This window comes from Leopardus geoffroyi, chromosome E2 (assembly GCF_018350155.1).
Source record: "Leopardus geoffroyi isolate Oge1 chromosome E2, O.geoffroyi_Oge1_pat1.0, whole genome shotgun sequence".
Classification (NCBI taxonomy): domain Eukaryota; kingdom Metazoa; phylum Chordata; class Mammalia; order Carnivora; family Felidae; genus Leopardus; species Leopardus geoffroyi.
The window spans coordinates 18,054,628-18,077,863 of record NC_059335.1 but is presented as its reverse complement, the minus strand read 5'-3'; the positions used below and the strand labels follow the sequence as shown (position 1 = coordinate 18,077,863).

The 23,236-nt window shown below is 47.5% G+C and overlaps 1 protein-coding gene and 1 long non-coding RNA gene across 4 annotated transcripts in view; one reads left to right on the top strand and one right to left on the bottom strand.

Moving 5' to 3' along the window:
- Positions 1-23,236, bottom strand: part of ATP4A (ATPase H+/K+ transporting subunit alpha) — a 100,813-nt gene that overhangs the window by 12,721 nt on the left and 64,856 nt on the right. For 2 of the 3 annotated variants that reach the window (XM_045440926.1, XM_045440925.1), the window contains exon 3: positions 43-183. In XM_045440926.1, coding sequence (XP_045296882.1) covers positions 43-171 — 129 coding nt within the window. In that variant the 5' untranslated portion in view covers positions 172-183. Of the gene's footprint in view, positions 1-42; positions 184-277; positions 307-23,236 lie in introns of those variants that run through there. The other variant, XM_045440924.1, reaches the window with a different exon arrangement.
- On the top strand, positions 11,130-22,998 carry LOC123578307. Its single transcript, XR_006702296.1, has 4 exons — positions 11,130-12,896; positions 18,998-19,123; positions 21,217-22,397; positions 22,466-22,998. It is a non-coding gene; the product is annotated as an uncharacterized LOC123578307 (long non-coding RNA).

The following is a 23,236-nucleotide window of genomic DNA, read 5'->3' as shown; positions in this document are numbered from 1 at the left end:
CGCACTCCTGCCCCCCACCCAGCCCCCTCGCCCCCCGCTCACAATCTCCATCTCCTTCTTCATGTTCTCCAGCTTCTCCTTCCTCTTGCCTCCTTTACTGCCTGCCTTCTTCTTGCTCATCTTGGCTGCCATGTCCCCACCAGGGCCAGGACCCAGCTCTACTGAGTACATCTCGTAATTCTCCTAGGGACGAGAGGAGCGGGGAGGCATCAGATCCCACTGAAACTCCTGCCTCCAGCCTCCAGCCTCCCGACCCCTGACTCCGGGCCCCACTCACTGCCTTCCCCATAGTGCCTGGTGCAGCCACCCTCCTTTGCCGAGACAGAGCCTAGGGTCTGGACTGGCCCTGATATACCCAGGGAGGGAGGAGGTGGAGCAAGACTGCCCCAATTACAGCTGATTGTGGGGCTCCTTGGGGTGACCTCCAGGCCTAAGCAGCTCAGGAACTACCTACTGAGCTGCCCCAACCTGCCCAGACCCATCTCAACCTGCCACCGAGATCAGGGGACCACCGAGGATGTCCATCGTAACAACAAGAACAGCAAACACACGGTGTTCATCATGTGCCAAGCACCGGGCTCAGGGCTTTCCTGTATTAACTAATGTAACCTCACAACATCCCTTTGAGACGAGTACTATTCTTTCCTCTCCCTACCACAGAGATGGGGAAACTGAGGCACGGGATGGTTAAGTCACTTGCCTGTTGTCCGCAAGCTCGGACGTGGAAGGGTCAGGACTCAGAACCAGGTAGGCTGGCTGCAGCGTCCTCTTCCAGGCCACACTGCCCATGCCTGACTCCTGGAGGGGGAGCGCGCTCACAGTGGTCGCTGTAATAGCTGTCGTTTAGGGAGGACTTCCTGGTTCTGGCTCTGCCCAGTGTGCTTTGTGTGAATGTTTCATTAGCTCCTCACCCTATAAAGTTATGTTCTCTTATTGGCCGCCATTGTACAGATGAAGAACCCAAGGCACAGAGAGGTTAAGGACTTGGGCTAAGGCTGTGATGACTAAGTACCAGGGGCAGGATTCCAGCCCAGGTCTGACCCCGGAGCCTGGCTCTCATATGGGACCACCAGTGAAGAAGCCCACAGTTCACATCAGCAGTCGGTGGCAAGTGTGAGCCAAGCCCTGCACACATGTGACCTTGGGGGTCCCTGCAACAAACCCCTGTGCGGGCGGCATTAACATTCCCGTTGTGCACAAGGGAAACCAAGGCCTGGAGAGGTTCAAGGGGGTCCCGGAGGCGCCCCACACATCCAGCCGTAGCCATTACAGGTGCTCCCATCTCCACTCCAACCTGCCCGCGTGGGGAAACCAAGGAACAGAGTGGGGAAAAGACGTCTCCAAGGATCCCGGCTCGATCTTGGTTTTGGTGCCAGGTTTGAGGTCCCCCGGGCGGGCACCCCTGTGGGCAGCAGTGAGGATCTGGACTGCTGGAATGGCAGGTTCTTGATATCTCATGCTTGGCCTCACAGCACGGACGTGTATCTCAGGCCAGGCACGGGTATATCTGATAAGATAATTGCTCTGGCAACGTCCTTTTCTTCTGAGGCAGGTCACCTGGGAAAGTTTAAGCTATTGAGCAGCCCAACCTCCTCCCCATACCCACCCAGCTGATCATCCCATCTCCTGCTACAGGGGACCCCCAGAGAGGAGACTGGTGGGGTAAAGTCACACTGAGTGCCCTTACAATGAGTCTGCTTGCACTGGGGGCTTCAGCTCTCTGAACCACACATGTGAAGCACTTGTGTCACGTTGCTCCTCTGCTTACAACTCTCCAGGGGTTTCCTTTCTCACTCATAATAAACTCTCGAGTCATTCCTGCAAGATCTTGCCCTGGCTCACCTCACCTGGCTCAGTTTCTACTACGGTTCAACAGGCACTGGCCTTCCTGCTGCACTTTGTACAGGCCAAGGTCATTCCTGCCTGCCCCAGGGCCTTTGCACTTGCAGGTCCTGCTGCCTGATGCTCTCTTCTTTAGATATCTGCATGGTTCTTTCTCGCCGTCAGGTCTCAGTTCAACTGTCATCTCTTCAGATAGTCCTTCCAATATTTCACCCTGATCAGGCTCCATGCCCTTGACACTGCTTTACTCACGCCCCTTGTCCCAACCTGACACTGTATTTTATTCTCATTTGTTTGCTGCCGATCTTGTCCCACGAGAAGGAAGACTGGGACTTGGTTGTGTTTGCTGCTATACACACAGCACCCAGAACAGTGTCCTCAGACACACAGTAGATGGTCAGAAGACACTGTTGGATGTGGAATATTCATTAGCAAAAATGGAGTATTGGGCAGGCCCTCAGGAAGTCTCAGTCACTGGGAATTCCTTGGTTCCCCTTGCTCTCTCTAGCCCTTCCATCCTGCCCACCAGCCCCCTACCTCCGAAAGCATCTAGAGCCTGGGGCAAATATGATTCAGGACCACCACAACCTAAGTCACAGGTGGAGAGACCAAGGCACAATCACTGGCAGCAGATGGCTGACCCTCGACACGTGCAGACCTCTGTCATAATCAGGGACTGTCTTCCTCTAGTCTCTGTTCCATTTGTCCCTTTATTTTCATTTCTTAGTTTTACTATGTTCCTTTTCAATGTTTTATTTTTAAATATTTCAGACCCACACGTTACAGGGATAAAATGAATACCTGCCTACCTTTCAGCTAAATGGAATGATCTTATCAGTTGGTGGTTTCTAGAGGAATAAGAGATGACACACAGAGAGAGTGAGAGCGAGAGAGAATAGATTTTTTTTTAAGCTTGGGCTGAACCACTTGAGAGTAACTTGGAGACAGGATGCTCGTTTATCCGTGAACATGTAGGCACGTGTCTCCCACGAATATGGACACTCTCTTACATGACCGTGGTCCAATGGTCAGATGCAGGACGTTCACACTGACATGACATTATGAGCTAATCTAGGGAACGTATGTGAATTTCCTATTTTCCCTCTCACGTCCTTTTCGTGGTCCGGGATCACACTTGACATTTTTAGTTGCCGTGTCTCCTCAGTCTCCTCCAATCTGTGACATTTCTTTACTCTTTCCTTGACTTTCCAGACCTTGCCATTTCGGAAAAGTATCAGTCCGTTATTTTGTAGAATCTCCCTCAGTTTGGCTTGGCCGACGGTTCCCCATGATTAGATTCAGACCATGTGCTTTCAGCAGGAACACAGCAGTGATACACGCCCATCTCAGAGCGTCGTGGCAGGATGGGCCTCATTTCTGAGCCTTTAAGTGATCTGGACCGGGGTAGACATTTGGAGGATATCCAGAGGCTTAGGGAATGACCAGAGGGCTATTCTATGATCTCTTTATTTTCCACACAAAACACTGTCACAGGCACAGCTGGCACTTGGTAATGAAAACACAGTCACCGCCTGAGCCCCCCACCACATCCGCAGCCGGCCACTTAAAGAGGCTGCTGGCCCAGCCCCATGGCCTTGTCCGTTCCAACTGTTCAGTGTCCGGCCATGTCCACAGTTAAATACTTTCACTGCCCCCCTGCCCCTGGCATCACTCCAGATCTGCGTCTTGTGGGAGTCTTTCCTCGTGCATTTATTCTTTCATTGTGCATCCAAATGACTCTGACCCTGTCTCTGGGGGACACAGGCTGTGGCCCACAGGCAGGATCTGGGTAAAGCAGGAGGTGTGCTGTTGGGACCCGGAGTGGAGTCTATCTCAGTCTGATGGGCACCTCCCGGCACAACTTGGGGGCAAAGACGTCTCACAAGAAGGTTGTAAGTGTGACACCATCTACTGAACACAGTAGGTGCAAGATTTCTTGGAGCCGGAGACACACAGATCCCTGGAGACTTCTTCAAGAACAATTAATGGTCAGAAGTGATTTTTTTTTTTCCCCTGAGAAAGAGAGGGCAGAGGATAGACTTTTAAATGGATGGTGAATGTGGAGTGGGTTTTAGGGGGGTCTCCTGGAATCGTGACCACACACACTCTTAGGGACTCAGCACCCTACAAGTCCTGATGGGCTCCGACCCCTGGCTGTGCCTCCTTCCCACATGCCTTCCCCTGTCAAGCTTTGGGATGCAGCCCACGCAGCCCCTCTGTTTACCAAAATTGTCATTTCAACATCTTGGCACCTGAAGCTTCCTCCACCAGAAACACTCCCCCTACACCCTCCCCACATTCAGCTACTTGTCTTTTGTGCTCCGGCACAGATGTCCTTTCCTCTAGGGAACCTCCTTGGACCACCTGCCAGCTGGATCAAGTACCTCCCCTGGGCTCCCACAGGCCCCTGGGCTTCCCCATCCCAGCCCTGACCCCTCTGGCCCATCATTCCTCCATCACAAGCCTGGCCACTCTCGGCTGGTCTCATTTCCCCCTGCCTCATGAGAACAGGATCCACGAAGTCTCAGTCACTGCCTTGTGCCCTGTATCACCCAGCCCAGGGAGTGTTTACTGAGTGAAAGAACTCACTGTGACCGTGACGTTTGGTCTGTGTTTGGTCTCTCAGATAAGATAGTGGATTCAGCAATGCCCTTCGCCTCGTGGGCAGGTCACCCTTCCCCCCCACCCCCTCCCCCGCCCCCACCATCTCCAGGCCTTGGGAAGACTGAAGAGAGGGGCCGAGCAGGCAGAGAACCCTGCGTCTTGCTCCCTTTCAGGCTGGGATAGGAGCCGCGATGGGTTTGGCAGAGACAAGGTCTGGCCCCAGCCTGGCGAAGCTGGCAGCCACATCTCCCGTGTTCTACTCCTCTCCCACTTTCGTCCAGATGTGGGAAGGTTGACCATCCTCAGGAAACTGCCAAGCTGTCCTTATCTGGGATCTTAAAATCACATCCAGAATCCAACCATGTCTCCCTACTCCACTCCCATGCCGGTTCCATCTCCATTCCTTCCTGCCTGGACATCGCAGCAGCCTCCCTCCCAGTCTCCCTGCCCCCATCCCTGGCCCGCTGCAGTCTGCTCCCCACCCACAGCCAGAGGGAGCCCGCGAACCCCTGAGGTCTGGGCTCTTCTGGCTGAACCCTTCAGTAGCTCCACCTGACTCTTGAAAGCAAAGTCCGCACGATGGTGCCCAAGGCCAGCGATCTGGCCTGTGGCCTCCCAGACCTCTGCTTCCCCCACTCCAGCCACACTGACTCCCTGCTGTGCCTCAGACCCAGCAGACAGCCTCCTGCCTCCTGCCTTAGCATGTGCCCTTTTCCTCCTCTGGGAACGCTCTTCCTCCAACACCTACACGGCTCCCTCTCTCCCTCCATCAGGTCTTTGCACAAATGTTACCTTCCCAGTGTGAGCTCCTTGACTAGCTGAATTAAAACTATGACCTGTGGTCCCCCTGCACCTCTGTCTCAGTTACCTTCTCACATACTATGTAATTGCTCTTATCTATTGGGTTTCTTGTGTGTTTTCTGAATCCCCCTGATAGAATGTGAAGTCCATGAGGGCAGGGATTTTTGTCTGTCTGTTTGTTTGTTTGTTTGTTTGTGTGTTTTAGAGAGAGAGCTACAAGCAGGAGTGGGTACAGGGAGAGGGATAGAATCTTAACCAGGCTCCAGTGGAGCCTGGGGCGGGGCTCGATCTCACAATTCTGAGATCACGACCTGAGCCAAAATCAAGAGTCAGCTGCTTAACCCAATGAGCCACCCAGGCACCCGTGTTTTGTTTTGACTGATGGGAAACAGCAAATAGGCACTCAATAAACTTTTGTTGAAAGAAATAAAATAAATCTCAGGGTCCCAGAGACATGTCTGTGGCAGCAATCCTAGCCACAAATACTAACATGGACACGTGGTCCTGCCTTGGGATGCTGTTCTTTGTCCGCCAAAGACGCGCTACCCCAACATAAAGCAGAGGGGCAGACTCAAACAGACACAATGACAGGAAGCCCAGGGCAACAGTGACACTCGTTGAGAGCTCACTGCCCTAGCCCTGCTGTAAGCGCTTGTGTGAGCTCATTTCATCCCCAGAACAACCTTATGAGGAAGGTACTGTGCTTATCTCTATTTTCCTGTGAAGAAACTGAGGCCCAGAGAGGTTCTATGATTTGCCCAAGGTCACACAGCTAGAAAGTGGCAGAGGCAGGATTCGAACGCAAGCAGCCTGGCTAGAAAGTCTTCCTGTGTGAACACACAGGATCACAGCAGACACCATTTCACAGAGAGGCCTCACATTAAAACTATACTCTGCTTGATGATTTATGGGATATTTATTGAGCACCTACTAGGTGCCAAGCACTGGGATTTGCAGTGAAATAAACAGTCACGGTCCTGCTCACACCCCAGCAGGAGGGGCAGCATTACTAAGTAATCAGGCAAATGAATATTTACTGGCAAACTGGGAGAAGAATATGAAGCAAAATAACAGGGTACTAAGGAGAGAGGCAGAGGGGACGATGCAGAATTAGACTGGGTATCACAGAGGGGTCTCTGAGGTCCTTAAGGTCCTAAGGATGAGGAGACGCCAGGAGTAATCTAGGAGAAGGAACAGGAGAACAAAGGCCCTGATCTGGGAACAAGGTAATATTGAGGGTCAGCAAGGAGGGGAGGCAGAGAGGCTGGATAAGGTTAGTGAGGGGAGGGTAGCAGAACGTGAGGGCAGGGGGTGGTTCTTGTGGGGCCTTGTGGACCAGGAGGAGGAGTTAGGATTTTTTGTCTAGGAGCAGCTGAAGGCATTTGAGGTCTGATCAGAAGAGGAGCATGTGAGGATTGAGTCTCAAGGAGATGCCCCCAGTTGCCATGTGGAGGACGCTCAGGGGGAGACTGGGATGAGAATCCGGGGCAGGAGGCTGGGGAAGGGCCTTGGGGAGAGGAGGGGGCAACTGGGGGAGGGAGGCTCAAGGAGACCTCCTATGGAGACATGGGCTGGGGCCAGAAGTATCTGGCCTGGGGGTGGTGAGGCACCCGGAAGAAGAGGTAGGTTTGGGGAAGTGCTAAAGCCTGTGTAGGAATAAGGGGTCTTGGAGCTTCCGGGAGAGGCTGCAATGGGGAAGTGTGATGAGGGCCTTGTGGGGCAGAAAGGGTAAAGGGAGATAAGGGAGGTGAGAGCCTCTGGCAAGGGTGGAGAGGAGAGCAAGGAGGAGAGGGCAGGGCCTGGACTTGTTCTGGGAGCCACGCTATTAAAGAAGATAAAAGCACAGTCTGAGAGGTATGAGGAGAACCAGGAAAGGGTGGGCAGTGGGGAGTCAGGAGGCAACCAAAAAGGGAGCTTCTAGAAGGGGGATGGGTTCAGCAGTGTTTTGCCTTCTTGAGTGTGCCCAGTGCCCAGCACAGAGCCCAGTACACAGCAGATGGTTCACTTTCTGCTGAATGAAGGCATGCATGGATGGGCTAGTTGAAGACAAAGCTCACATAGATACAAACCCTGAGGACTTAAGGGCTGCATTTTGTGATTAGGACAGGCCAGCACCCCACTCCCCACCCCTGGATGGGCAGCTTGAGAAAAGTGGAGTTAGAAAAGGTATTCTTGGGGCGCCTGGGTGGCTCAGTCGGTTGAGCGTCTGATTTCGGCTCAGGTCATGATCTCACGGTTCGTGTGTTCATGCCCCGCGTCGGGCTCTGTGCTGACAGCTCGGAGCCTGGAGCCTGCTTCAGATTCTGTGTCTCTCCATCTCTCTGTCCCTCCCCTGCTCATGTTCTGTGTCTCTCTGTCTCTCAGTAATAAATAAACATTAAGAAAATTAAAAAAAAAAAAAAGGTATTCTTGGGTGGAGAAGTATACAAAAGCTCATAACGGGGCTCAGAAGCCAGGGATGAAGGTGTGGAAATTAATGAAGGCAAACTTCGTTTAAAATGTTAGGCCAGAAGGGGGAGCTCTCTCACTGTACCACTCCAGGTTAATTACAGGAAGAAGTGTCAATTACAGACCCCAACAGGAGACTCCTCCACAGCGACAGGAAAGAATCACAACTACAGGCCCCAGGGGGAAAAGATGCACAGTGCATCTCCTACAAGAAATCAACCACCCCTGCAACTCAGCCAATGAGAAACACCTTTTCTCCAATGGACTGGTTCAAAACAACCCCTCCCAATTTTCTCCTCCTTCTCCATAAAATCACGGTCCTCTCCTTTGTTTGCTAGATTTGCCTATGGTTTTGTCATAGTTTGCATGTCCCAAATTGTAATGCTCTGTGTTTCCTGAATAAACCCATTTGCATTGGTAAAATAATGTTTTCTACTTAAGGTTAACAAGGGGTACAAGCCTCTTGATCCAATCGTCCAATCCCGGAGCCAAAATTCGTAGGTGGTGGGGGAATGGGATTTCTTTGGTCAAAGTTTCTTCCAACTTCCAGCCAACTACAAAGGTGGAATCAAGAAGTGAGGCTAGACCACCCTAATCAAGACAGTAAGAACGTCTCTGTCCACGACCGTCAGCCAGTCCATAAAGAGCAGAAGAATGGGGCAGAGCCAGCATAATCAGGACGGTGTAACTAACCAGGACACACCCCCTGTTCACTGTCAGCCAATCACGAAAAGAGGAAAAAAATGATGGGGCTGAACCAGTGGCATCAGCCCAAAGCAAGTTCCTTGGCTGAGCTCCTTGGCCTTCCAGCCAATCAGGAGCCAGAGCAGAGAAAGAGCTCGCCACCCCAACCCCCCCCCCTCCCACCCCCCACCCCCACCCCCCAGGTTCCACCTGGGCTCTCAGGAGCCTGGGAGGTCCAGGCTAGCTGTGGAGGCCTGGGAGGGAAGGGATCCTAAGTGTGGAAAGTGGCACGGAGCCTCCTCCGCATACATGCACACCTACAGAGAGTCTAAATACGTCGTGGAGGAGCTGACAGCGCATCTGGTCCCGTCCTTTCTTGTTTAGCTTCCTTCCATAGAAATACTAGCACCACTTCAACTTTTAGAAACTGCTGTAGGCCCAGCCGCTGCCCGTTCCATTCTCTTACCACAACTCTTCCTTCATCAGGTAATGAGCAGGAACCTGGGCTTTCCCTTAGTGGCTCCAGCCTCCCAGCCCTGGCCTTTCCCCCCTACCTTTATCCCCGCCCATCAGCTGGCATCCTGAAACCAGGTCTACCCATCACCCCCACAAACCAGGGATGCCAAGGAAAATGACACAAGTGAGGGAGTGGAAGTGGGGAAATTTTCACAGCTAGCCCTGGTTCTTACTTGTGCTGACTCGCCATGAGCATAGCCGCTGTCTATCTTATTTTCCTGCCCTTAATATCTGGCTTACTAGCCCAGGGCACAACAGAGCACTTTTCAGCCAAAGGGCTTACCAGCCAGGGAACTTCTAGCCATGATTCAAGCCAACAGTAATTCAGGACCCAAGAGACCCACCTGCTGAGGGACATGGAAGCCACCAGCCTGACCTCCTAGTCACTCTGCACCGTGGGGTGTATCTTCCACCATTTCAAGGCCTTCCCTTTCCTCTGCTCTGCACTTCTGTAACTCCACAGTGCAAGGCTGGTAATAATACATACATACATACATACATACATGCCTACATAAATAAATAACCATCAAGAGGGGCACCTGGCTGACTCAGTTGAGAGAGATACAACTCTGGGTCATGAGTTCTACCCCCACACTGGGCATAGGAGCCTACTTTAAAAAAAGAAATCAAGACATTTTTCAACTAAATACATTTTACTTTGGCTAAATACACATGCTTTCTGATTTTTGCAGTGTGTGTGTGTGTTTATACATTGTGCATAGAAGGGAAATGTATTTTGTTGTGGTTTCATTCTTCTTTCCACTCTGGGCCCATGTCTTCATCTGGGTACAAATTCTTGTTTGTCAGATTAATGTGAATAATAGAATGGGGCAGAACAATCTTGTCTAAGTTGCCACTATTCCCAGTTGTACTATTACATACATAGTACTTCTCTTTAACTAACTTTAAAAAAAAGGTAAATAAATTGCTTTCAAAAGGAAACTTTACTCATCACAAGAAAAAAAGTTCTGTATGTGTATGGTGTTGGATGTTAATCAGACATTTTGGGGTGATCATTTTTGCAATATGTACAAATACTGAAACTAGTATAATGTTATATGTCAATTATACCTCAATAAAAACAATTTTTTAACAAGGGAACTCTAAATCATTTTATAACCAGTATCTTTCCAAAAATTTTAAATAATTTAAAAAGAATGGTATATTTCACCATAAAGAGAGAATAACCATTAACATAAATATAGGAAAACAAAAACTATGTTATTAAATTTTAGGTACTTCCACCTGGCTGTTCTCTCAGCTTGCCATCCACCCAACACTGATGTCTTTTTCATTCCAGGTGTGACGACTTTTTTCTTTGGCTCCTTTGAAAATGTCATTCTATTGTTTCCTGGTTTCTAGCTATTTATTTTTTTAATGTTTATTTATTTTTGAGAGAGAGTGCATGAGTGGGGAGGGGCAGAGAAAGAGGAAGACAGATCAAAAGGGGGCTCTATGCTGACAGCAGTGAGCCCAACATGGGGCTCAAACTCACGAACTATAAGATCATGACCCGAGCCAAAGTCAGATGCTCAACTGACTGAGCCACCCAGGTGCCCCTCTAATTATTATTAGAATATAGTCCTCAGTTGATAACACTATATTGTACAATCGAAATTTGCTAAGAGAGTACATGTAAATATTCTTACACACAAAAATGGTAAATAAATGTCAAGTGACGATGTGTTAATCAACTTGATGGGGGGGAACTCTTTCCATATATATGTAATCATCACATTTTACACTTTAAATACCTTACAATTTTGTCAATTAACCCTCAATAAAGTTGGGGGAAAATATAGTCTTAATTATTTTTGTTCCTTTGAAGTCCAGCTATCTTTTTTTCTGCGGCTACTGTGATGGTTAGTTTTATGTATCAAATTGTCTAGGCTATGATGCCCAGTTGTTTGGCAAAACACTAGTTTTGATGTTGCTGTAAAGGTATTTTGTAGATGTGATTAACATTTACAATCAGTTGACTTTAAGTAAAACAGATACCCTTCAGAATGTGGGTGGGCCTCATCCAATCAGTTGAAGGCCTCAAGAGCAAACACTTGCAGTTTCCTGGAAAATTAGAAATTCTACTTCAAGACCGTAAACAGATATCCAGCCTGAATTTGCAGACTGCTGGGCTGCCCTGTGGTTTTTGGACTTAAGAGGGCAACATCAACCTTTCACTTGAATTTCCAGCCTACTAGTCTGTGCTAGAAATTTCCAACTTGCCAGTCCCCACACCCACATAAGCCAGTTCCTTAAAATAAATCTCTTTTCTCTCTCTTTCTGCATCTCTATCTCTGTGTTCTACTTCTCTGGGGAATCCTGACTGATACAGCTGCTTTAAATTTTTCTCTCTGGACTTTTCTGAACTTCTTGAATTTATGGGTTCATGTTTCTCATGATTTAGGGAAATTTGTCAGCCATTATCTCTTCAAATATTGAAATTTTTTAACCCAAGGACTCCAGTGGCAGCTATGACAGTTTTTTCCCCTTCCTTTTCCTCTCTGTGCTTCAGGTTGGATGAGTTCTATCAAATTGATTTTGATTTTTCTGATCTTTTCTCCTGCACCCAGGATGTTGCTAAGCCCAGGGAAATAATTTGACTTCAGATATTGTATTTATCAGCTGTGAACTTGGGGGCACTCCAGCTCTCAATCTGTCACACCAGCCCACTTGGCCTTGGAAAATTTTGCCGTTTTCTCTTTCTTCAGAACAGTCTCTCTCTGTCACAGGCTCGGTCCTTAATCCATCTGGACAGACATTTGGAAAAAATCCCGAGAAAGAAAAGCTGCTGATTTCTGCTTACTTAAGAGAGACAGTTCCCTCGTTGGATTTTAAATTCTTCAGAGTTTACTCTTTAGATTCCATAGCTCGTTGATGGCTTTAAAATGTGAATTTTTAGTTTATCCCTTTATACATGACTGTTATGGAAGGAAAATGGTCTTCCATGACCCTAAATCGTACAGGTATGGAATTTGGACATTTTAAGATAGAAGTCACATCTTGGGCTCTCCTGCTTACACCTCCAACGGCTTCTCTTCACACTTGATATCCACACTCCTTACCATGGGCATGAGCACCATGACCTCATGACCCTGGGGGGTCTGATCCTGATGACCATTCTATATGGACTTAACATACTCCCGTGGCTGTCCTCCAGGCATGCTGGCTTCTCCCCTTTTCCTACTCTTCCTTATCTCAGGAAGTTATACTTGGTATTCTGTCTGCTTGGATTTCTCTTCTCCCTGATACTTTCATAGGCCTCTCCTTCTCATGCTTCAGGCCACAGCTCAAACGTCACCTCCTAAGAGAGGCTTTTCCTGAACACATTATCATGTATACCTCCCATTCCCCAGCTTCTCTGTTCTATTTCCTTTAAATTATTTATGATGCTCTGGAGTAATTTCATTGATTTGCACTTTCTTATTTATGTCCTAGCTTCTGTCAAGATAACATGTATTTTGTGAGGTAGTGGTCTAATCTGTCCTGCTCAGCATTGCATTCTTAGGCTCTAGAACAATACCTAACACACAGAAAGTGTGCAATAATGGTTACTGAACAAATAAATGAAATTCCCAGGATACTTACAGGAGCTGTTAGTACACAGGGCTGTGGAAGGGCATATCCCAACCACACACACACAAATATGCACAATCATGCAGAAGGCATCGTAGGTACTGATCTCAGAAGTGCTGGTGGAGGGGGCAGGGCAGCTCACTAATGTCCAAGCCTGAGTCCAAAGGTTCCCAGGAGAGCAGGAAGGACTTGGCACTGTGAGGGCACAGAGCATGCCAAAGAGGTGTCCTGGCTCGTGGTTCTTCTATTGTCTGGTGTCATAAAGATGAACAGGAACATTAACAGACTTGGAATGAAGGCCACAATGCTGAAGCACAAGGCCAGCAAAGCATTTTTCTTTGCTATGACTTTGTCTTCCAAACTATTTGCTTCCCGTGCCTGTGGAAGAGAAGACAGGCTGATATTTTCCTAAAAAGAGGTGAAACAGGGTAAGGAACCACAAGAGAGAAGCTGGAGACTATAATGGGGATTGGGGGTGGAGGGATTAAGTGGAGGAGAGGAGGAAGCAATGAAGCAGGGTGGGGCAGGGGGTCCAGGCAGGACCAGATGGAATGGGGTATGGAGGGGATCTTCAGGAGGAAGCAGAGTCAGCAGGGTGGTGAATGGGGTGGGAACAAGGCCCAGGGTAGCAAGGAGGGCAGGGTGCTGAATGGCTGGGGCTAGTATCTGGCAGGTGGGGTGCTGGGCAAGGGGTGCCGGGGTGTGGAAAGGGGGATGGGGTGGGGTTAGGGGTACTCCCCAGAGTGGGGGGACAATGGTTTATCCCTACCCACCAAGCAGGAGAACACTAGTATTCCCAGTGGGAAGAAGCAGAAGACAGAAAAATGGGAAAGCAGTGTATAGTCCTTTGCAGAGATGTTGAAGGCTGTCTTGTAGATGGGCTGCATCACAGTGACCTTGAACTCTGGGTCTCGGACATCAGTAGCTTGGACTCTAGCAGACAGAATGAGGTCTGCAGGGAAACCAAGAAGGGTCAGCAGATGCTGAGTAACGGAGGGGCCATAGAAGAGACCACATCAGCAGGAGGGCCCTGGAAATACCCACCCCACAGTGACCATGGCCACCATTGATGGAAACTGGACCCCGTGACACTCCCTGATCCCATATAATACCCTTGCTGACCCTATATACCACTCTCTGGGTAACTTAGAAACCCTGTGTGCTTCCTCTGTCTCCCTAGACCCACCCCTGCTCTCCAGTATGGCACTACACCCTGTGCCTGTGCTGTCCAGTCAGATCAGCCAGGTACTAGCATATTACTGACAGTTCCCCTTCCAGTCTAAACAGTGCTCAGTTTAGATGTTATTAACTGGTCACTTTAGCCCAGTGATTCACAAATTTGAGCATACATACATCAGAGCTACCCGGAGGACTTACTAAAAACAGATCCCTGGGGCCTGTCCCCAGAGTTTCTGATTCTGTAGGTCTGGGGCAGGGCCCAAGAATGTGCATTTCTAACAGCTTCCCAGGTGAAGCTGCTGCAGCTGTGAGTGAGCCACGACATTCTGAGAACCACCGCTTGAGCTTACTGCTTACCCCCCATACCCCTACCCTCTCTGTCACTCCTGTAGCCGTCCATCTCTACCCGATATTCCCCATCCTAGAACTCCATCCTGCTCTTGCTTCACTCCTCCCCCTGATCTCCAGAGCTCCCTGTGTCCTATAACCCATCCCTCTCCCTATACCCCACTCTATAAACTCTTCCCTCTCCCCATAACCCCTTCCGTCCCATAACCCATTCCTCTCCCTCTAATCCCCTACTCTATAGACGCTTCCTTCTCATAACTCCTCTCTGTCCCCTATAACCTCTTACTGTAAATCCTGTCATACCCCCTCCCTGACCCTACGAGCCCTTCCATTTCTTCACATAAATCCTTCCTTGTCTCCCCCAAAGGCCCATCCTGAACACCTCCTATCCTTTCTCAACCCCCTTTCTTCCCGCAGGAACTTCCTTGTTCACATACCCTCTCCTGAGCTCCTATAACCTTCTACTCGTCTCCCATAAACTTTGCTGATTCCCCTATAACTTCAAGCCTCCTTCTCACACAAGTCCCTCCCTTTCCCCCAAACCACTTTCCTGCGAACTTACAGTTCCCTCCTGGCCACCCGGACACCCATTGTTAGCCCCCTGTCTACCCTGTATTAGCCCTGGCTGTCCTTTCCTGACCCCATCCCTCTCCCCTTACACTCTCCACTCTTTCCTGATCATCATCCACAAACACAGTTAATGCCACCAGGCCAGCAGGTAAGCACCTCTTGCCTTACCCCTGGTGATTTGATTCCTGAGAACACAGCCTGTGGTGACCACTTCACTGTGATTGGCTGCCCTGATGTAGAGAAGGCAAGGAGGGTGATGTCTCAAGCATTTAGACCCAGCTTCTGCTTGATTCAATGTATTAAGGAGGCATTACTTAGGCACTACCCCACCTCCATTCTCTGCCTGCCCTCTAGATTGATTCAATGAATAAAGAGGTAGGATTTCAGTTACTTGACTTTTTGTTGTTCCCAGTGTGAACTCCTGATTGGTTCAATGAATGAAGTGCGTGGACCTCAAGCAAATAAATTCTGGACAGATTCTTTGATTCTCCATAAGTGCAGAGCACAGGATGTTATTTTTTGTAATGTGAAAGTACTGGGAGCCTACAGTGTGCCAGGCATTGCTCTGTTCTTGAGGGACAAACAGCGACCAAGAGACAATGCCACGGCTTTCTGGGAGTTCGCAGTCCATGGGGGAGATGGAGAGAATGGAGAGTAAAAACCCAAACAAATAAACCAAATGATTTCAGAGAGGATCAATGTCTGTGGGGAATAACTAGGACATAGAGGCAGAGGTTACCCAGGAGGGTGACATGAGGTGAGACAGGGCATGAGGAGCTTAGGGAGGGCCTCTTTGGAGAGAGGACATCCAAGCTGAGACCTTGGATGACGGGCCAGCCATGAGAAGATTTGGGGGAAAGAGTTCCAGGCAGGGGAACCAACAAATGCAAAAGTCCTGAGGTCAAAATATTCATGTATTCCGGAAACAGAAACAAGACCAGTGTGGCTTTGGTGTGAAGAGGCAGCAGAGGAGGGGAGGGGTGCCAGAGCACATGAGGCAGAGTCTGCACACCTGGGCAGGTGATATGGGTTTGATTCAAGAGCTGTGGGAACATGGAAGGTTTAAGCCAGATAAGGATGTAATCTGAATAGGCAGCTCCAGATGCCCTGAGCAAATGGAAGGTGGAAGGCAGAAGGTTTCTGCTTTGCCCGGAGACAGAGCCTGGCAGTTTCATTCTTAGAGAGAATGGGGCAGAGCGTGGACCCCTGGGTCCCTTGGCCATGGTGGGATCAGGGCATGGAAGGGGGAACATCTGGCACAGAGAAGTCTCTAGGAAACATCAGTCAGGAACAAGCCATGTGAGATCAGAGTACACCTGTATTTGTATGTGCATGTGTGAGTCTGTCTCCTAAGATGATGGACTCAGCCATGGCCTTCACATCTTAGGCAGTCACCCCCTCAGTCCCAGGAGGTGTGTAAGTTGGAAGGTGTAGGGGTAGCATCAGAAATCATGCTGCACACAGTTCTCTTCACCCTGTACCCGAGAAATCACCAACAAAAGCTATTCAGAGTGAGAACCCTCTCCCTTGGCTAAAGGTCCCTTGGCTGGTATATGTCTTGCCCAGTGGATCCGATGGCCGGTGGTCACGTGTTTCTTGACTAGTGGATGACCTCCCAGGAAGACCATCCGTTCTCAGAACTCCTTCTCACTTAGGGTTTAATGTACAACCCAGACCCAAGTCATTGCTTGGTGGGGTGTCAGGAGCTCTGTGCTGCATTGGGCTTCCTCCAGGGACTTATCTAACTTCTGAAATTCCCTTGGATTACACAGCCTGGAGTCTGCTTTGTCCACAAAACTGGATAAAAGGGCAGGACTAGGAGGACAGCTGAAAACATTGCTGTGTGCATGTCCCTGGAACATATGCATGGAGCTCTATGCCACAAACCATGAGATCATGACCCGAGCTGAAATCAAGAGTCGGATGCTTAACCAACTGAGCCTCCCAGGGGCTCCTGTAATGACTTAAGGTTGTTAAACACCTTGCACATACTATGGCCATGTGGAAATTATATTTTCTGAAATTCATGTTCACTTTGTTCATTTAAAAAAATGGATGGCTTGTTTTTGTCTTATTGCAAATATTTTATTTCAATTTGTGACTTGCTTTTTCACTTAGTGGTCTTTTTGATGAGGGAGCAAAAAGAGGGCTGAGGGCAAAGCACAAGCTAATACCCTGCACCCCTCCCCCCAGGTGGGATATGTGTGCCATTCCTGGCTCTCCAGGAACAAAGAAAGGGGAAAACAAGTGGTTAACTGATAGAGATCACAGTCATGCAGGACCTGAGTCTCCATCAGTTTGCAACTGCCTTAATGATTTATAAGAAAAAACAACAACAACAACAACAATCTTACCAATAGCAAGACCTCCAGAAACCTATAGACTCAATTTCCTGGAACCCTAACATCACCCTCCCCTCCAAAGGATAGAAAATCTTACATAATCAGTCACTTCTCACAATCACAGTGTACCTCTTTCTGCCCATGCGTCCTGTCCCTGTGCTATAATAAAAACACCCTTTTGCACTGAAATTTTCTCAAGAATTCTTCCTTGGCCTTTGGCTGCCAAGCTCCACTTCAAACCACATCATTTTCATAAGAAGAAGTTTTAAAATTTGTAAAGTCCAATGAACATTTTTTAATATTATGCTTAGACTTTTTGTGTTCTTTTTTTAAAGTTTATTTTATTTATTTGGAGTGTGTATGTGTGCATACAAGTGCACGTGCATACACACACACACACACACACACACACACACACAAATGAGCGAGTGGGGGAGGGGCAGAAGGACAGGGAGAGAGAGAATGTTAAGCAGGCTCCACGCCTAGGGCACAGCCGGACAGGGGGCTCCATCTCACAAACCATGAGATCATGAACCTGAGCCAAAATCAAGAGTCAGACACTTAACTGCTTAACCCACTGAGTCACCCAGGTGCCCCTGCATTCAATTTAGACATTGAACTCAATCTTTTATTTATTTTTTTTTAATTTTTTTTAACGTTTATTTATTTTTGAGACAGAGAGAGACAGAGCATGAACAGGGGAGGGTCAGAGAGAGGGAGACACAGAATCTGAAATAGGCTCCAGGCTCTGAGCTGTCAGCACAGAGCCCGACGCGGGGCTTGAACTCACTGACCGCGAGATCATGACCTGAGCCGAAGTCGGCCGCTTAACCGACTGAGCCACCCAGGCGCCCCGAACTCAATCTTTTAAAAACAAACCAGAGCCAGGGCACCTGGTGGCTCAGTCAGTTAAGCATCTGACTTAGGCTCAGGTCATGATCTCACAGCTTGTGGGTTCAAGCCCCACGTCCGGCTCTGTGTTGACAGCTCGGAGCCTGGAGCCCGCTTCGGATTCTGTGTCTGCCTCTCTCTCTGCCCCTCCCCAGCTCATGCTCTGTCTCTCTCTCAAAAATAAATAAACTTCAAAAAAAAAATAAAAACAAAAACAAACCAGAGCCTGTGTTCTCCCCGTTTAATACCTCTAATGGCTTCACTTCACACTTAAAATCCAGCCTTCTTCCTGTGACCTTGATGCTGTGACTTGCCTCCTGGCCTCCTCTGACCTCACTTTATAGTACTCCCATGGCTCACCCCAGCCCCACTAATCTTTCTATTCCAGGGACAAGGCAGGCTCCTTACTACCTGAGTTTTTGCACTTAACTGCTCTGCTTAGCCCTCTCTTCCAGATGTTTCTGTGGCTCTCTCTTCTCACTTCAGGTCACAGCTCAAATATTAGGTCCCCAGTGAAGGCTTTCCTGAGCCACTCTGTCATAAGTCCCTCTTCCTGCTCGCCCAATTTTATCCTGTTTTTTTTTTCTTTTTCATAATGTTGACCACCAACTAGAGTTGTGCTGTCCAGGACAGTAGCCACTAACCACATGTGGCAAATTTAATCTAAATACATTATAATTAAATAAAAAATTGAGTTCTTCAGTTGTACTAGCCACATTCCAGGTGCTTGGCCAGTAAATACCATATTGGATACAATGGCTCCATCGTTGCTGAAAGTTCTATTAGACCGTGCTGACCTCAGCTACCTTGCTGCTTTATATTACTCTTTTCTGTGACCCCTCAATATAAGTTTTATAGAAGCAAATACCTCATTTATCAGAATCAGCACCGAATCACCAAGGTCTAAAACAGTGCCTGACACACTAAAGTGGTTGCCCAATAAATGTTCACTAAATATATGGATAAGCCCTATGGTACTCAGCAAAGCGGACACACAAAAGCATGTGAACACATGTGCATATGAGCAGAAAGCACAAGTCTCCTCAAACTTTATTGCTCTTAAAAAGTGCTAATGGAGGGGAGACTTCCTCCATTACAATAGGTTATTGATGTCCAAGTTCAAAGGCTCTAAGAGGTACAGTTCATGACTTTTTGAAGGAGGTGAGCTTTCAGTATGACCTCATATTTTCTGTTTCAAGACTGCAGCTACAATGGAGCAAATGATCATAATGGAGCCCACCAGGATGCTTGAGATGCTGAAGCCCAAGGCCAGTCTGGAATTTATCTGTGCCTTCCTCTGATTTCCATGAAAGTTGGCTTCCTGGGTCTGTGGGGATGAAGGCAACCTGGTGGGAGTGTTTCAAGGGTGGAGTGAGATGGGGAGGGGCAACCCAGGGGAGAGGTGAGGAATGTAAGTCCAGGAATGCTGGTGTGAGGGAGGTAAGGGCTGGTTCAGTCCCCCAGTGGAAAAAGGAAGAGGAGCAGAGAAGGGGTCCTGGAAAGGAGTAAGGGCAGCTATATAATGAAGGAGGGAGTAAATTCTCCAGGAGGAGCATGAAGAGGTCCCTGGGGAGGAACAGGGGGGTGGGAAAGGACAGAGGAGGTATATCTGGGGAAAATGTGAGTTGGTGGTAGCTAGATGGTGCCCACCTTGAGGGAGAACAAGAGACCTGGGATCGCCAACAGAATGAAGAAGAAGAAGAAGGCAATGATGGAGAGAAACAAATAATCCTTTTCTGGGGGATTCAAGGACGTCAGGATGACTGGCTGCATTGGAGTGACTTTGAACTCCAGGTTTGTGGGCTCAGTGACAGTAGCCATGGACCTTGGCCTGAGGAAGAAACGCTGAATGGGCAGAATCTGCAGACAGGAAATGGGTCCCAGATAGGGAACATCTGAATTCCCAGGAAATGAGGATCAGCTGAACTAACCCCTCTACCTAGAAAAGCACTGAAAATGGACACTGTCCCAAGCCAGAACCCACTACACCTCCTTGTTGCTGTATAATACCCTTGCTGGTTCTATGACACAATTCAATCTTCCTCTATCCTCTCATAATTCCTCTCTGTACCCCCCCCCCCATTACTCCCTCCATTTCTCCCTTCAGCTGCTTCACTTTCCTCTTCTAAACTCTCTCACCCCACTCCACCCACATACACTTCAACTCTCCACTCTTTTCCGATAACCCATCACAAACCTACTTAATGGCCCTGGGACTTCCCTTGGCTTAGTTTCTGAGGCTGTCTGGGCAATTTGCATCATGGGGCGTGGCTTCTCTGTTGGCCACCACTTCATTATGATTAGTTGCTCTGGTATAGGCGTGTCTCAAGTGCTCAGACCCAGCTTCTGATTGGTTCAGTGTGTAAGGGGCATTGCTTAGCCCCTCTCCTTTCTTCCTGCCCTCAATCAATTCAATGAACCCAATGAACCCTATGAACCTAATGACTGGGTTAAGTTACTTGCTCTTTTTTTGTTGTGCCCAGTTTGAATTCTTCATTGGTTCAACAGAACCAAGGGTGTGGGTCTCACTTCTAGATTGAATCTAAGTGCAACAGGACATTTACTGATATTCCTACAAGGAGCCTATAGTATGCTAGGCCCACACTGGGCTCTGAGGACCATGTAGTGACTAACGCAGCCAAGATCGCAGCTCTCCTGGAATCCACAGCCCATGGGGGAGAAGGAGGGGAAAAGTACAAATAAATAAACAAAATGATTTAAGGGAAAACCAAGGGCTCTGGGGAATAACTAAAATGAGGGAGAAGGGCTCTGGAGAGCCACACAGGGTTGAGGGGTGGGGTTGAGTGGACAGGAAAGGCCTCTCTGAGAAGGAACATCTGAGCTGAGACCTGAAGTACAAGAGGAGCCATAATCAGAGGATTCAGAAGAAAGACTTCCAGGCATGGGGAACAGCAAACACAAAGGATCTGGGGTGGGAGGATGTTGGTGAGAACAGAAGCATTAAAGAGGGCAGTGTAGCTGGACTCAGTGATAGATCTAGATGCATAAACAGCATATATAGCTGCACAGATTCAAACACACACACACACACACACACACACACACACACACACAGTCCACAAGCCAGCAAGCCCTCCTTAGAATTTTTTCATTTTGAATGTTTTCAACATTCCCTTTCTATTAACAGCCCTGTGTGGTGCTGGAAGGGATCCAGAGCAAGTGGGTGAGGTGTTTGTGCTCATCCCCTTGAAGAGTTAGGCTGAATGGCTGAAGGATCTCTCTGCTGGCAGTTCCCTGCCTTGAAAGTTCTTTGGCTGGGTGTTTCTTGGCTTTGCCAGGCCATCAGAAAAAGATGTAAAAATGTAAGATGATGAAGGAAACACTCATTATTCCACATATATTCAGCCAAGTGGCCCATACTGAAATTTATCATCTGTGACCCATTTGTTCTTTTTAGCTCCCCTGGTCTTTGGAGATGGAAAGGAGATGTGCCTTCATGATGTCTGCTCTGGGAGACCACTGGGGATGGGACCAAAGCCATGGCTGAGAGCTACAACCTTCTACCTTCAGTCCATGAAGTCCTAGGATGGAAGAGATGCAGAGGGTGGGGACTTTAGGTGAGGCATGGGACAGGAGGGTGGCAAAGGGTCAGAGAGTGGCCAGCCTTGATAGAGAAAGCTAAGAGATGGGACCTCTAGGGGAAGAATCAGACCTGAAATAGTGATTTTTCCGAGTGTGGTTCCTTGACCAGCCGTGTCAACATCACCCAGAAATCTCTTAAAAATGCAAATCCTTGCCCACTCCCACACTTACTGAGTATAAAATCCTGGTGGTGCCCAGCAATCTGTGTTTTGATAGGCCCTCCAAGTAATTCTTATACAAACTAAAGACTGAGAACTCCCAGATAAGAAGAATGAATGAGAAAGAGTGGAAGTTCCCAGGCCCTTCTAGGAGCTTCACTCAGACCTCTGGCCTTTGTGTTTAGGATGTTCCTTTGTTCTGGAGGTATGGAAGCTCCCCAGCTGGGTCCTGCATGGGGTTTTATATCCATAAACAGTGGGGAAAACATAATAAAATAGTTTCACCTAACCCAAAGAAAGATATTAAGTTTTCAAATCAAGTTGAAAGTACTTAGGAATCACTTATCGACATGACACATAAATCTAATATATTGTCATCAAAATCCTCAATTCTAAGACATGACAGAATTTTACAAGCTGGCGAACTGAACAAACAAGGTTATTTATATGGAGAGGGAATTAAATAAACTATAGATGATTAAGAGAAAATACAGGGAATTTAATAACAGTAGACATTTAAAATGATTCGGAGGGGGAAAGAGGAATGTATATAGGCTGAGCAAGCTAGGGAAAATAATAAGTAGAAAAGGAAAGCAACATTTTATGCATAAACGATGATGGAACAAATAAAAGTAAGCAAATCAGTTACCATACGGAATATGAATTTCCTGAATTCCCCTAAAAGTTAGAGATTTTAGATTAACAAAATAAAAACACCAACATTTAGCTAGATGTTGCCTTTAGCAGTATACCACTTAAAGAAAACATTACCAACAACAGAAGATTGAGGACGAGGCCACAAAGAGCAATACAGGCACATAACACAAACAGGGCAGAAGTAGTAATATACACATCAAAGCAAAAAGCAGATAAAAGTGTCAAAGAAGGATGGGATAAAAACTAAAGTTTTCTATGTACAATGCACAAAAGAAGACGTGTCTGTCACAAATATTTATGTAGTGAACTCTAAATCAGCTACATTGTGAGAACAAAAGCAACAAACAGAAGAAACTTTAATAAAGCCACTAGCAATATAAGGACTTAAATATACCTCTTAGAAAATTTGAAAATGAAATAGAAACAGAATGTACAAATATGTATGTATAGGATTTGAATAATTTAACTAGTAAGTACAATTAGAGAGTTATTTAGAAAGTTACACTCTAAAGTAGTTACTGCACCTTCTTTAGTTATAGAAATATTTATAAAGAAATATTTATAAAATTCATCAAGAACCTGGCTACAAATAGAAATTTAAAAATGTAGAGTTCCTTAAACAATACCAAAAAATCGGAAGTAAACAAAAAGGAGACTTGGAAAAATTTCTGTTTGTAAACTAAGAGATAGTCTCATAAATTACAGCCATACCTCAGAGATATTGCAGGTTGGGTTCCAGACCACAACAATAGTCAATATCACAATAAAGCAAGTCAAATGAATTTTTTGGTTTTCCAGTGCATATGAAAGTTATGTTTATACTATCCTGTAGTCTATTAAGTGTGAAATACCATTGTATCTGAAAAAAATGATGTACATAACCTTAATTTTAAAATACTTTATTGCTTGGGGCACCTGGGTGGCGCAGTCGATTAAGCATCCAACTTTGGCTCAGGTCATGATCTCGCAGTTCGTGAGTTCAAGCCCCACGTCAGGCACTGCGCTGACAGCTCAGAGCCT